This window comes from Varroa jacobsoni, unplaced genomic scaffold, assembly GCF_002532875.2.
Source record: "Varroa jacobsoni isolate VJ856 unplaced genomic scaffold, vjacob_1.0 scaffold_797, whole genome shotgun sequence".
NCBI classification, from domain to species: Eukaryota; Metazoa; Arthropoda; class Arachnida; order Mesostigmata; family Varroidae; genus Varroa; species Varroa jacobsoni.
Window position 1 is genome coordinate 403,600 of NW_019213699.1, and position 15,686 is coordinate 419,285.

The window sequence follows — 15,686 nt, forward strand, 5'->3', positions numbered from 1 at the left end:
ACCTGTCGACAAAGGCTTCCAGATTTAAATGAAATAGGCTAGATATCGTGCTCTGCTAGGAAAGGCAACAGATTGGTGCAGTATGTGTGATTCATTCTGTCTCACACGCCCAGGTTTTGATATAATACTGTTATAATAATACACTGTTCAACCTACTGGGTACAAAACCCAAAGGTACTCTGAATCGATACAAATGATGGCACAAGGGATTTCCGATATAGTAAATAAATAAATATACATACATACGTATTTTACAGTCAGAACATAACCGAGCTCTAGTTGTCTGAACATGCTCAAGCACTCAATCAGTACCGCGTTGTTCCGTACTATTTGTAGTACGATGAGTTACTGTCACTTTCGAATTTAACTCGGCGATGAGAGTTTAGAAAACATTTCTAAAAATAAAAACGAGCTTTAAAAGCCCCACGACGAAAAACAGGATTTCAACTAAAAACTTTCAAAATAACCATTTATCGAAAAATATACTAATTACAGAATCCTTTTCAAGACAAACAAATCTATTTAAAACGAATTAAAGATTTAATCTAAACATGAATTTATACGAAGGTACTAATATAATCTGAGTGCGAAAAGTTAATGTAACTACAGTATCGACGCATTCTATCTAGCTTAAACGTTTACCTGTTGCAAACAAGCAATTTAAAATAGACACATAAGCCGACTAGGATTAAAATTATAAAGAACTGAGCGCTTTATTTTAGCCAAATGATATAAATTCTGCAGTGCAGAAAATATCACTAAATTGATAAACTTAATACATAACACTACGATAAGATAAAGGTTCATTAAATATTGATTTCCTTATCGTGATCATGCAAGAAGACACATTGATTTAAGAATCTAATATAATATGTCGTTTACTCGACTCACCTTTGTTAGGACTGACACATGTAAAAAGAGCATCTAGCGTTTTTTTTATCCACTTATCCCACGTTTATCCGGCATTTGGCTGGATAATCAATCAAAACTTCGAGCACAAAAAACTATGAGCAATGGGAGGCAGCATGTTGGTTTGCGCTGGTTAAATTCCTAATGTTAACAGAAAATAACAAATTATTTATGAAAAAGGGGAAAGGTCAAAAATAATAGCTGTGAAAGGTAACAATATGGCTGCTCTGCTGGTATTTCGATTTTTAAAAAAACACGCTTATTCAAGTCCAACATAATTCCTCCTATCTTCAAAAGAATATCGAAGGGTAATAGGAAAGACTGTTTATCATGCGAAAATTATAGCTGCAAATCATTTCCAAATTACATGCACCCACAGTGGAACGCTTATTTTGTCTCAACTAAGCTATTGAAAGGGTAGTTCCTCTGTGCATGTGCTAGATGCTTAAAGTGTCACGTTTTCTTAGAAGCAAAAACATCTAGTAACTACGTAAGGTGACAACTGAATAAGTGAAAACATTTTGTTCTCATGATTGCCTTAAAATTCTAAGCTCGAAATAGAAACAATTAAATTTCTACGTTTCTTAGCAGGATGAACATAAACTCTGCAGTGTCGTTGCACCATTTCGTGATGTACCAAACATTCCTAATATATATGGTCATAGGATATCTATCAGTAGATTTTAAGAACAATACACACGATACAAGGTAAAATTAAGCAAAGCCAGACGGAATTCATGGCTATTGTTTTGTTAAACGGTTATCCAGATCTAGGAATAATAATGTCCTGACTCTGCAATTAAACTCTGCTTGTAAAAGGCCAGATTATCAAAGTATATTACATTATATTTACAGTTTGCGTATGTACTCATTCTGCAGGATTTTGGGTTGTGTATAAGTAATAGCCGTTTTAGTTTATTGCCTCCCTTTTCTAGTTTTTCATTCGTCTATTGTCGAGAGTTATATACTGTTGAAAATCTTCCTAGCTACCATTATCACCTTTAGCCAGATCGTAAAATTCACAAAAAAGTATGCAAGGTAAAAAATGACCCTGTTTGTGATAAAGTTCTCGTCATACCCGCCAGATCTATTCTAAATTGTTCTAGCAGTCTTTTTTTTACTTCCATTGAGGACAAATAAAAATTCTTGAAAATGGTATTCTTGCCACCCGAAATTCCTATTTTTAGATCTGATGGAAGGATATATTTTATGATCTGAACCAAATATGACACTAGGCCCTTAAGGGGCAAATATTTTTCCAACAGTATATAACACTCAAAATAAGCAAACGAAGAATGGGAAAAAGAAATAATACGAAAACGCGAAGCCTTCTTGTGTACCGATCAAATGGTAGCGGCGATTTATTGCGAACGTCTCGACTCGTTCTACAGCCTGCAATATTTAAACTATGAATGCCTGTAATGCATGAAAGAAATGACGTTTGCATGAAGTTGTGGTTTAGGTTAGCAACATCATTATTTTGTTAGAGACAATAGGGTATTTACGGTTAGGTTAGTAACTAGTTAGTAAAAAAAAACTTCAGTATGATATTCAATTAAAAAAACAATAAAATTCTTTTAACGCTGCGAACTCGTCTGTGTATTATATGGTACCAAGGTAAATTTTCTCTACTTGTTTATTATATGAAGCCGCGTCCGATTCATTCATAACAACTCTTGTTTTAGCAACTTATTTGCATAATTCTAATAAGACTGTTGCATTGCGTTGATTATTTAGTTACCCTTATTTGTTATCCCATTATCTTCTAGCCATCTGTAGTTGGTGCCTCAACCCATTTGTGTTCTTTCAACGGTTTTTAACACCTGGCGGTTATTCCGCTATATCACTAGCATATTTTGACTTTCGAAATTTCACGTAAATATTAGACCGCCTAAGAAATCAAATAAGTAAGCAAGGAGAAAATACAGATCTTCTTAAGAAACTCCCGATCGCTTGCTGAAGCCAACCATGTAGAACAATGTATTCGAATTCATGCAAGAAAATGGGAACTACCGTTTTTTTTTGAAAGTGGAAGTTTCTTTTGAGTACAGCTCGAAGGCCTAAGCAACTATCATATTTCGTTCGGTGTTCTGCAAATTCTTAAGGGCTTTGAAGGTGGCATTTTCCTCCCTCTTAACATTTGAACCGATGGGAAATGTTTAGGTACATTTTAACGCAACTCAAGATCCTTCCCAGATATCTAGCCTTTACTATAACCATACGCAAGAGACATATGATTATCAATATTTTTACTACAGCGCCTTTGGTTATTACTAGTTGCGCTTACTATAAGTGATGGCAAATCTGTCAAGTTGCTTAATTACAAATTACCCAATATAATGGCAACGGATTGATAGAGGCTCCTGTCAGCCGCGGCAAGCACATATAAATGATACCTCATCAAGTTATCCTCAGCTGAGTCATAAATATTTCAAAAAAAACACTAATAGGCTCACAGAGTACGCTATACTTGCCTGAAGTTGTCCTTAACGGCCCTACCAATCAAAAAGAACTCTAAAACATCAGTCTAGAATACGGGCTACATATTTATCAAGTATGTGGCGCGCAATCCGGCTAATTCGTGTCAGTATAAACGACAGCCGTACCGAATTTGCGGGTGATAGGGCAATCAAGACAAGTGTCGATATATGGTATGAATTTTCATGCACCAAAGTTACAGATACAGCAAATTGGACGCTCGGACTCCGGATGACTGTATCAACGACAGTAATGGCGTCCACGATTTAAAATACACGATCTGTGAACGTTGGTTAGACTCATTTTTTGCCGGTAGATTCCATGGTTACGATTCGAATTGTGAGCACTGTTACTCTAATATTGTTCGTAAAATATGTAACGGCCCACTTTAAACCATGATCAGTTTCATTAAAGATTATATGTTTCCAAGTTTAAAATGAAGACAGGAAACAAACCACTAAACTTAATAGATAAACTATAGGCATAATGCTATATGTTTTTTGGTAAGACAAAAATTTAACACTTGTGTAGTAAATCTCTTGCTACTAGGTATGACAGACTTATTTTGAGCAGGGCTGCAGCTTAGTCATCTTAATCTTAGTTTTGCAAATGTCTTCTCGAGAAACTTTTTAAAGTTAAAAACGCATGTTAAAAAGTAAAACTTTTTTTAGCGTATCATTTGGCTACAAATATTTGTCCTTATATAAATCTCGAAATACAATAAATTTCGAATTCGTAAACGTATGTTTTTGTTGATTGCTGCCGTCTGCAGCATACGTTCACAAATTTAAATTCCGCGGACTGCATTAATTATGTGATCATTTACTTCTCTGTTTTAGCTCTGCGTTGTAATAGAGCGCCTAATAACATCTACAGTGGGTAAGGCTTTGAACGGACGCATGTCTTACGCACATATGCCTTTCTTACATTATTAGTATACATTAGTGTCAGCCTGTTACCTAAAAACCGCAGTGAAGGTCTTTGAAGGCTCACCGGCAACATGAACTTGAAACAATTACGCTTTTAACACAGGCCTGCATGGTCACACACAAATTACAATCTTCCAGTAGTCGTCGTCAGTAGCCTTCTGCTGAGAAACAAGCATGCGACGAAACGTTACGTATATATCGAACACACACAACAATTTGGTATCCGCTGCTTAGTCGCAAGCGCGAACCAGTGGATACTGTCGCAGTCATCATTTTTAATAGTAAATGCGCTACCGTAATTAGCTTTATGTTGGCACGTTCGCAGATTCCTGCAGGGGCATTTCCTTTAGATACGGACACAGACAGCCAAGCAGTACGACAAGATATAGCCGTAGATTAGCCACTAGACTGCTATTAGTAGACTCGTTACCATGTGTGTGAGCGGTGCGGCCTATAAAACTCCTCTTTGGCTTTCCCTGTCGTTTTTTATTCTTCCTCGAAAATTCTCCTTCGCCTCGGTGTTTTCCTTCTTAATGAGGGCAATCTCCTTCGAAAATCTGCACAGTAGCGAACGATGCCGTTGAATGCGAAAGGTGGCTACAGTAATTGTAGTAACAGCAATGATAAAGCGGGTTTGTCGATTATGTCTCCTCAAAAAAAAAGATAATGCATTATTTCACTCATGCGGCCAAATAATAACGGTGAGCCTAAGACTGACTTTTCTTCTGATGATTGAGCAGAAAGACTTTTCTGCTTTTTGTGATGGTAAAGTCGACAAGTGGTCGAGTATTACTGTTACAAATACGAACGCCAGAACGAACAGCAGTCAATAGTAATCGCTAGTATATTCCGACAGATATTTTATATGTATGCTGAGCTAGTGTGAATTGAGTTCCGCCAGTGTCTTTTTTACGTTTCTTCTGTTAGCAAAATAGACAGATACTGCTGCTTCCGACGTTTACTCAGGCAGTTGTCTGTCAGATGGACGTTCACTCAGTCAGCCTTCAAGCCTCTTCCCTGTTTACAGCAGTCCATGCATCGTTGTCCCGACTTTCGTGAAATTTTTCGTCTGCCGCACTTTGTTCAGTCAGTTGTATTCATTCTATTCTGTTACAAGATGCGCGCTCACCGATCGTCGCCTAGTGTAATAGACGCCTATTCTGTTCATTTGGCCGTCTCTGTCGCTTTTCTATGCATCGTTCACCCTGATATTGCTTTGGTGGAAACAAGAGCTAACGGAATCGAACAAACACGGCTGTCACCGGCACAAGAAGGACAACCTAAACATTAACAACACAGACAGTAGCCGCCACGGAAAAACAACAACAAGCAAACTCTTTGTTAAAAGGACTTAATCCACCCCAAACATAGCAAATTACTCTAAAGCACGACGACAACGAGAAGGGAGCACCCTTGCGTCTATCGCGATTTTTATCACTATCGTAATGCCCCCAACCGCCATTGACACTACAAGGAAAGCCCCTACGAGCGCCGACAGCAACAGCAAAAAGAGGATAAATGGAGGATTTGAACGATAACAACAGCCTCACGCGCTGAAGATGTCCAAGACACTGACTCCTACTTTTTTCGGTTACTACTAAAGTACTGTCACCACTGCTACTGCTGTTTAACTCTCCGTGTTACTGCGCATTCATTCATTTGCTCACTCGCTCATTTCCTAACAGCTGCTCCAACTTCTGTTATTTTTTCTGTTACCATTGTTGTTGTTTTCGGTCGGGGATGAAGAAGGGGGTTTCTGCTGCTTACTTTCGTCTGCTTTTGCTGCTATTATAGGCAAATGCGACTTTCGTATGCAATCAGGTTCCATTCACTGTTTCTCATTCATCCTGTAGCTCACCCCTCGCCCTGACGAAGGGTGAGGACAGCTCCGATAGTGATCAGTTTCTCACACTTGTGGAGACAAAGAAGCGCCAACGTTTAAACCTCGATCCGCGGCCTCAGATATCGCTTTTTATTCAATCTCTCTTTATTCATCTGCTCTTCTTACCCTAGAGAGATCTTAGGCTGAGCATCCTGTCAAAAAAATGCTTTGTTTAAACATACAATCCGCGCACGCAAGCCTTTAAGCTATTACGATGCAGTATAAACATTACAAGGACAATTTCTTTATGTTTAGCAAAAAACGAGACTTTCAAAAATTAAGTTCATCAAATACAAGGGAGTTTATATCGTTTTCTTACTCCTTTGTTTTTTACATTTATATTTTGTACGTATACTCCTTATACTACTAAGAATACATATTTGAATAAGTATATAAAGTAAATAGGTTTATGTGAATATGCAATTTTTGATTAGGACTCATTACAATCGCATGACATAGTTAATGCTTTTTCTCTAACTGTTTGCCCTGAATTAGCAATCCCATTGCAATGAAACTCACGCAAAGGATACGATAGCTCTAGATCGCACTAGATCAGAATAAAATTTGTAATAACTATTAGCGTTTTATGATAAGTCACCGATAAAATTAACCTTTTCTGCAAACTATTATTTTTTTGCCACAATCTTATGCCTCGACTAATGCTCGGAAGAATCTACGCTATAGGGACTTCAGCATGTTCAAAATATTCATATTGTTAATTAAATAGAAGTTAGTGATGTTATTAACAAGTATGAAGATAAAAGCTTGCAGCAATTGTTGACGTAAGAATAAATGGAGATGCAGAAGATTCGGGGATTCTGTGGGACTTTATTCAAATTCAAGCTTTGCTTTGTTACACAAATCTGTTTGCTACATGCAAATGTAGCTGTTGTTATAGTACGTTAATAGTGATTTATCTTGAGCTGACGTTACGGACCCTTTTTTGCTTTTTTCGTTAGCCCGTGAAGAGTTCAGTTCATAAACATATTTCGATAATGTACGGATTTTATGTAGCCCATCGAAATAAAAACAACTACAGCTTACAGTTAAACAAATCTCTAATTGATAACCTTTGATAAGTTTATACCCGTCGCAAGTCATAACGACAATTAAAAACCGGCTGTTAAAGGAGACGACTGTTTATTCCTTGGGGTTTCGCTTCATTTATGTCTCTGCTAAAATTGAGACCCCTCAAAAACGATAGCCGAGCTGAAATTCAGTTATTCTTGTCGCCGCAACGGTCGTTTTGTACATGCAACAGCTAGAAGATACAACGATATTAACGATAATCAATCATAGCTGCGAGTTATATTAAGGATTAATTACTTAAGAACAAAAAGAGACTTGGGAGAAAGGAGGTGGCTGAGAGTGCTCCACCAATGAATATGTGAATATATTAAATATTCAGTGCAAACGGAGCGAACTCGGAACATTTTTTTTAATTAATTGCAGCATTGCGGTGTTTCACGTAACATATCCTGGTTTACCTCCAACTAGCAAGAAGTTTCAATTTATGAAGCAAGTCTTCGGTAAAGTTACTTGCCTAATAAAAGAATGTCAACTTGGCAAAAGACAAAAAGCGCCAGATTGTTGTTCACCATGGAAAAAGCGGTAAATGTGACTTTTAATATTGAGGGACATCTTATGATTACTACCACACACAGTGAATAGGCGTGGCTTTATATGAGACCTACATCCTATTAAAAAATAAAGATGATTTTAATGAGCTATTCATCATCAATTCACAAATCCATTTTATGTCTCAGATCATTCAATGGCAATTTCCTGAACATTTGGGAACGTAAATGTGTAGGCAAGTACTGAACTGAAATACATAAAACTAAAGGTGTATAGTAAAAATGACTACACTTGCTTGTTTGGGTTATATAGAGTCTGCTGTAGTAAAATCAGTTTCAAGAATCCGTTTAACTCAAGTGAAGATCTAGGGTGTTATTGAAAAGGCAACCATGAACAATGAAATAATTTATTTAATTCTAAAAATGACTGTAATCTGCTTATCATTTAATTAAAGCCTTCAATTCTTTTTTCGGTAGTGACAGTAACAACAGTGATAGATTTTCTAAGTACATTAGTTATTGTACGGTAATTTACCAACTGGCAAGGACTTTTCAACTATGGCCCTATAAGTAATATATATATATATATATAACCCTGTCATTGGCTGACAAGAATGAAGACTTCACAGTCATTCGCTCTAATTTTATATAGTTAGACATATTTATTTATAGATAATTTCTTTCGTTACAACTCGGCCACACTTATCTCACTGGATCTTCTCATTCTGGGCTACTTTAGCGCCGTGTAGCTTCACGTTACTCTCCCTAGACCTTGCCGTTGTCTTTCTGAGCGCATTGGAGTAAACCTTGTGTCGACGTTTGCAAGAAGTAACCTGCGCCTGGTTTGACTTCAAGATTGCTTTAAGGAGAAGGTGTACAATCGTTTCTTTACGAAGGAGGTCGGATAGACAGAACAGTTCTATTTTTGCTGTAGGAGAAACGGGGCGACGTTTCAATGATCGTTTGCTCGAAACAAACTCTGCCGGATGAGCTGAAGACAAGCCCATATTTAGCCTGTTTTTGGCAAAAATCCGTTACATCATTAGATCGATTACTTTCACTAACTTCCTGACAGCGGCTAGAGCCAATTAATTAATTTGAGTTAGTTAGAGACTTGACGGCCATTTTCGAAGGTGCATCGTACCGAGAAGAAGAACTCATCGGCATCACTGCTCTAAAAGGAAACATATCAATGCGTAGGGCCCGTGGGCACGAATCGAAGTTCACAAGGCTAAGCAAATTGAATGGGAGGCTTCATTTGAGTTGGCATTGTGAGGTTCGAACGGTTAGCACAGCAAGGAATATATAACTAAATATAAACATGCGTCTACGGATATATAAGTGCAAAGTGAGTGGCTGTGAGGTGCGCTTGTTTCTTATTATAAATATATATATATGCAAGCCAACCGGTTCTTAGTCTAATTCAACACTACTATTAGTAGACGCGATATCATGGCTGTTGCACTATTTATTTTAACTAGTAAGCACAGTTCGTTTGTTCGGTCGTTATACTCTCTGTGACACGCATCATCTTTGAATCAAAGTATTTTACTTGACTACTTTCGTTCTAGGAAATCAGGGTCCTTGAATCCCACAGGCATAATTTAGTGGGAGAGCTGTATCAATTTGCCGGGGATACGGTAAGTTGAGATTGTTCATTATTTCGACAAACTCATCAAGGGTTTTCGTTAACCGCGGGTTATAGCATTTTTCCTCCCAAATTGAGGAACTCGTCATTCCTGTAAGATTCAAATTAACATGTAACAAGAGAGATATACTTAACATATACATAATATCGCTAAAATCGTGATTGCCTCATGGAAGATTCTAAGCGACGTTCTATTTTAAATTTACTACTAGTTAGATAGGAAATCTAAGCAGGTATAATGAAATTCTGACTTGTTTCTGTGTTGAAATAATTAACATATTTTGCGGTGACCTTGTATATATGAGGAATCATTTTGAAAGGCATATCGGGTATCATCGTATATAACGACTACAGATTTACATTAAAAAAAAAACGAAGTCTGAAAACATCGAAATGTTTGTGAAAGAGTGCAGTTTATTATTCTTTGGAAATGAACTGTCGAAGTTGGTGACTCCAGAACTGTACCGCGATAATTCAATTTTACTTGCGATTGGTCCGTAAGAAGAACCTTGTTAATGATGCGTCAATTAGCGCGATAGATCAATTAGAATTAGCGCTATCGGGATTGGGTAGTCACAACATACCTTTATAGTCATGAGCAGGATAAACGGTGTAGTGTTCAGGTAGGGTGAAAATCTTTGAATGCACGCTCTTGTAAAGAAGATGCGGCGATCCTTCTTGAAAATCTGTGCGTCCGCATCCCCGGATCAGTAGTGCGTCGCCAGTAAACACGCAGCTTTAAATGGTCATCCACCATACTTTTGTTAGTTATTGCGTTAATAATTGTAATTGATAGTAATAATATTAGTAGTTCACTGATTTAGGCAAGATAAAAATCTTCATACGCATACGTGGGGTCCCACACGAGATCGCGGTATAAATAACTTCGTATTTATAGATTCCTATTATATTCTACATAAAAGTCAGTGTCCATATTTCATTTGTTTGCAGTCTGTGACGAACTGCGGGAACCTTCTCCTAACAGTAACCGAAGGCTATCATAGTCTAATACCGACACTATTTACCGTGTTTACACTGTTTTACCGTACGAAGTTTTAGCTGCAGTGCTCGAGATCAGGGTGACGAGAGGTCCCACATAACTCCTAACTATTTTAGCAACGTATTACAAGAAATCTGGCCATTTACGATATTGTAAACCTACCCCATATTACTATCGATGTATGACAAGCAACCATTTGTGTGGCCCGGCGTTGCTAACACTTGTAGTTTTAAATATTCACTGATTGCCACCTGAAACAGATGTACGTGGAAATAATACATTTATATAGTAATCAGTAAATATACATTAATCTGCCTCGAACAGCAGGACAAACAGATCCCATGTAGAAGGCTTTTTCACAATGCTATCAGCTAGTGGTCAACAGCAAAAATAATAGCGGTAGATTTCCTGAAGCGCCACGAAACAATGTAGCCCATATACGTGGTCATTCGTACTCACCTCGTCGCCTTCGCTCACGTGTCGATCTGCGCTTGCTCCGGAAGATAGAGAGATGACGCTAAGCAAACCAGGCGTACGTTTCTTTAGCAATCCCGAGCCGGTCACATGATCAGCGTGAACGTGCGTGTTCAGCACATACTTCAATTTTAGGCCTAGCTCATTGACAAGTTTAAGATCACGGTCTACCTGTTGAAGCACACAGTTCATTCAGGTGCACCGAGTTAGTAAAGCGTACACTTGGTGTCTGACCAACGGTTAAAATGCATAGCATCCAATTGAAAATCGTTGATCATCTTGAGCTTCTCCAAGCTACGACAGGCGTGTCTTTATGGTCTTTTTCAAATTTAACACGTTTGCTTTACATTGTAATACGGCACATTAGTAGCAGGTAAAGATACGATGTCTAATGAACAAGCCAATAAAGGGTAGTCTTTTCCTCATGTTTCGAGCGCAACTATCGTTATCGGTATAAATTATATTTTGTACAAATAATGACACATATCTTGATAGTGGTTTCGAAAAATCAACTTAATACGGAGTAACTTACAACGCTTCGTACAAAATATGCAAATTAAGTAAATCCTTAAGTTCGTGTCTCAAGTCGAGCTAGCCCGAAGCACCCACATGTTCGCTGTTACTGCTTTCAATTGTCTATGGCTCTCATAGTTCTATAGAGCAATAACACAGACAACTGTTCCAACGAGATGTAACTACACACCATACGCTGTTTAAAGCAAACCTATAACTAACTTTTTGCGCCTTAACTACTGGCCCCAGGGGAAGTAACGTGCGTTAAGTTTTAAGCATTCCACGCTGCTATACGTGGTTTTCGCCGGTACAAAATAGATGCAACACATAGAAAAAAACTGAGGAAGACTAGTTTTTAGAATGATGGGAGTCTCCACGTGAAATCTTCTGAGGTCCATTGGCTTCAAAAAATCAGTGAAGAAAAGCAACGACAAAAAGGTAAAAAGCTTCTTCCTTCAACTTTGTTCTATAAAAGAACAATAAATACAAAAAAAATACAGTGTGATTCATTAATCAGCGGATGGTTAATTCGCTATTTAATATCGAAAACTCAAAATTTTCCGATCAGCAGTAGTGACGAATACGAATTCTGATAAATTTAGATTTTAGGAACTCCAGCAAGGAAAACAGCTGTTTAAATGGGACAATATCACCAAATTCTCCTTACTACAGTGGTATATATCAGAAATAAAATTGTACGTTTCATGAAACTAAATGGCTGAAGAAAAAAGATACTATAAATATCAGCATTACACTAGTAGCATATAATGATGCCATTAGTATTTCCTGGTGTAAATAGGGTTTTAGTGAACCTAAATGGGTAAAAAAAATAAGGCAAATTTATCCATCATTCCAGTTTATATTTGTAGATGAACTAACACGTGTCAGCCCTTGCAATGTTAGGAAATATATTTACCTTTTCAAGAACAGGATCAATTAGCAGGGCTTCGTTCACATTTTTGTCCGCCAATAAATATGTGTAGGTGCTGCTCTTTTCATCGAATAGTTGACTGTTCCGAAGTACAAGATAACAAAAAAAAAAAGGTAAATTATTTTCTTTCTCTTTCTCTCTTTCGATATATATATATTATTTTCCTTAATTTTTTGCCTTCAGTGCCTCAACCCTTTGCCGACCCTTTCCAAGTTATAAGAGGTCGAACTAAAGTAACATAAAGGTGAGATTCAAAGTTAAGCTCTCAACAGTTTTATATTTTTTTAATTGGTTTCTTTTCTTTTAAAATAAGTCATTGAAAAACTATTGCGGACTTTTCAATAGGTAATTTTCTAAAAATGATCTGCTGTTGGTTATGTTTTATGTAACGTTCAAAACACTTTCGCTCCTATTGCTTCAGAAAACGACATCGTGGACAGCTGTAAACTTTTAGAAACTTACCCTATCAATGAAGCGGCGTCATCATATTAGATATGAGTGACGTACCACTTACCACGCTAAAATGTGTATTTGGGACTTTTAGAGTCTTTGGACACTTATTATAAGGCATAATGGATACTTCAGAGTCAAGCCAAATGGTTTTTACCTTAGACAATTTCAGCTGCATTTGCATAATCTACCGGTGAAGTGTCTGCGCTATAACTCCTGCGTGTTCTGCGTGCTTCTAAACTGTGGTTATCATCATAAACATGATTTTAAAATTACTAATCGTATTTTCGTGAAAGGCACTTATACTAGCGGCGCCTTCATTTTCAATTACTACGTCGTCGCTAAAAGAGGATAATGATGAGAGGTATAGAACCAACCATAGGAATATATGGTACCTACTGAAAATATTTGCATATTAAGTTACCGAGCATTTACCGAAAGAGGAGCCTCTTACAGGTATTGTAAGGAACCGCCGTGATAGTTGTCGTTGAAAGAAGATTCGTTTGGCTGATGGATACGGCTCGTCGGCTTTGCCAAACTGATAACAACGCCAGTTGATGGAGTTGGTTAAGTAACATTGTCCTTGAACGCACAACGATGCTAAAGTAGACACAACGCACAGAGCAAGAGAGATACAAGCAGCACTCACAATGAGTACGACCACCATTAAAACAGGGTAAAGGTAGAAAAAACTAAGTCAACTATAATCACGACTTGAGCTCATACTGAAGGTTGACGTGATGACGGAACTGCAGCGCCACCAGATGACGTAAACATCGACGCGGAGGAAGAGCGAGATGAAACTCTGAAACCGAGATACAGGCAAGGTTTTGTTGGCACAATAAAACTTCGCGAACGACGAATTGTCCTAAGTCGCGCAGAGGCGAACACTCGTTGAGGCATTGCTTCAGCGCTTTGTTTATTAACTGAGGCGGTACAATCACAAAGACGATAGGAATGACATCAATGTAACGTGGAGTATGAGCTTTTCTAAAAGAGTCATATAAAAAAATATGAGCATTCTTTAATATATCGGGGCGAAAATCTCTTAAACTCGCGTTTAGAAGGTTAAGTTTTGGACCTCTGTACTTTCTAGTGCTTAGAGAATGTTATTCTGAGAGTTTGCTTATAAAATTTTATTGACAGATAACATCTATAAAAACTTGTTTTTTTATAAGTGCTGGCCTTTACCAGCACCATGACCTTGATAGTAATCTTTTGACTGTGTTTTAGCGGATATCAAGTTAGAATACATTGAACCTAACTTCTGCGGGGGCGTTCTCGCTAGCCAAACTGTTATGAGCTGTGTTTAGCACTCAAATATTATGGTTTGAATAACCACTGAGCCTCAGCTGTGTATTAGACATTCACGAATTCGAAACCCTGTCGCCACCATTGCGAACACTAAGACTATTTGAATGCCCTCATTTCAAAGAATACTATATAACAAAATGTTATTCGCAAAACAACAGGTCCAAGATGACTACGGTTTTGTAAATCGTTATGTCACAAACTTTTCTGCTTTAAACCAATATCAAACAGATACTATTTATTAAATGCGGTTGCGCCAATCGAGCTTTCAGGTAAGCCATAAATGATTTAATCGAGGGTTAAACAGGTGCAGTGTCCTAATGAGTTTACTTAAACTCAACGCATGATCGCGTGTGAAAATATACGATATTCGCCACCTTTACCGGCGTACTCGCTCACAAACAAATTCTTTTATAGATATCCAGTGCTGTCACATACCAAACCCAAACGTTAACCCAAAATGATATGGCCATCAATGACCAAAGTCAAATACATATAGTTTCTCGTGTGATTTGAGTTCTAATAATGCATCCTTTACGTTTTTTCTGTTAGCAAAATAGACAACTACTGTTGTTTCCGACATTCATTCGGCCGTTTGTCTGTCGTTAAGTGCTTCTTTCCTATTTACAGTGAACTCTGTTTCACTGTTTTGACCCTCGTGAGATTTTTCTGCGGGACTTTGTTCAGTAAATTTTCTGTTTTGTTGGGTTACAAGACGCGCTCCTCCCTGTTGTCGTCTAGTAATAGTTGCCTGTTCTGTTCGTTTAACTGTCTTGTTACGACATACATTTTTCCACATGGTACTAACCCTGATATCGCTTTGGCGGTGATAACAGCTGACAAAACCTAGTGACCACTGCTGTCATCGTCAAAAAAACAAAAGCTTAAACAGCAACCACAATACCATCAGCAACCGTAAAAACAAAAACGTTAAAAATTGTCATTTAAACAATAACAGGTTGTACTACCCTAGGAATGGCAACTTCCGCTGATGTTTTCCACCTTTCTTTGCTGCTGTAAACAAATGCGGCTTTCGAACTGAGCTTCCGTTCAATATTATCCATTCCGCCTGTAGCTGATTCCCTCGCCCCGGAAAAGGAAAAGATCAATTTGTCAGTGGTCAATTTCTTACACTTACGGAGAGGCAACAGTACCAACGTCTAAATCTTAGCCCAATGCAACGACTCGCGCTTCTCCCACCACTATTATACTACTGGAGACTTTTATAGCAGAGACAGCAACACTGCGACATCGGCCACTAGTTGTGCTACTGTTGTTTAATTCTCCGTGTTACTGCGCATTCATTCATCTGCTCGCTCAATTCCTAATAGCTGCTCCAACGTCCGTTACCATTGTTGTTGTTTTCGGTTGGGAATGAACAAGGGGGTTTCTGCTTCTTACTTTCGTCTGCTTTTACTGCTATTGTTGGCAAATGCGGTTCTCGCATGGAATAAGGCTTCGTTCACCATTTGTCATTCATTCTATTGCTGACCCTTCGCCCCGAGAAAGGGCGAGTACAGCTCCGATAGTGATTAATTTCTCGTCAGAAAGCGCGTCAAAGGCGCCAACGTTTAAATCTTAATC

General features: G+C 38.0%; 2 protein-coding genes across 16 annotated transcripts in view; both read right to left on the reverse strand.

The window, feature by feature from the left end:
- The window catches only part of LOC111263886 (solute carrier family 35 member H1), a 24,715-nt gene extending 18,278 nt beyond the window's left edge, over positions 1-6,437 (reverse strand). For 5 of the 10 annotated variants that reach the window (XM_022839354.2, XM_022839357.2, XM_022839347.2 and 2 more), the window contains exon 1: positions 4,381-6,020. The gene's annotated coding sequence lies outside the window, so the exon portion shown is untranslated. The other 5 variants (XM_022839353.2, XM_022839348.2, XM_022839351.2 and 2 more) reach the window with 4 other exon arrangements.
- Positions 6,438-8,407: 1,970 nt separating this feature from the next.
- Positions 8,408-15,371, reverse strand: LOC111263892 (persulfide dioxygenase ETHE1, mitochondrial). Of its 6 annotated transcripts, none has more exons than XM_022839371.2 (8): positions 15,241-15,371; positions 13,518-13,596; positions 13,227-13,391; positions 12,327-12,420; positions 10,883-11,068; positions 10,586-10,674; positions 10,008-10,159; positions 8,408-9,514 (listed from the first exon to the last, which is right to left on the reverse strand). In XM_022839371.2, exons 3-8 carry the CDS (start codon positions 13,367-13,369, stop codon positions 9,351-9,353), a joined length of 828 nt encoding a protein of 275 aa, XP_022695106.1. In that variant the 5' UTR covers positions 13,370-13,391; positions 13,518-13,596; positions 15,241-15,371; the 3' UTR covers positions 8,408-9,350. The 6 variants fall into 6 exon arrangements, with proteins under 6 accessions (XP_022695106.1, XP_022695105.1, XP_022695102.1 ...); XM_022839370.2 differs by lacking the exon at positions 15,241-15,371 and adding an exon at positions 15,071-15,187; XM_022839367.2 differs by lacking the exon at positions 15,241-15,371 and adding an exon at positions 14,911-15,064.
- Positions 15,372-15,686: the final 315 nt, after the last annotated feature.

Excerpts from the sequence above, each read along its gene's own strand:
- LOC111263892 (XM_022839367.2), bottom strand. The coding sequence starts at position 14,968 with ATGACAGCAGTGGTCACTAGGTTTTGTCAGCTGTTATCACCGCCAAAG. Across the intron at positions 13,392-13,517 it reads CGTCATCACGTCAACCTTCA|CATCGTTGTGCGTTCAAGGA; the intron begins GTATGAGCTCAA and ends TGTCTACTTTAG. Across the intron at positions 9,515-10,007 it reads TCCTGCTCATGACTATAAAG|GAATGACGAGTTCCTCAATT; the intron begins GTATGTTGTGAC and ends TGAATCTTACAG.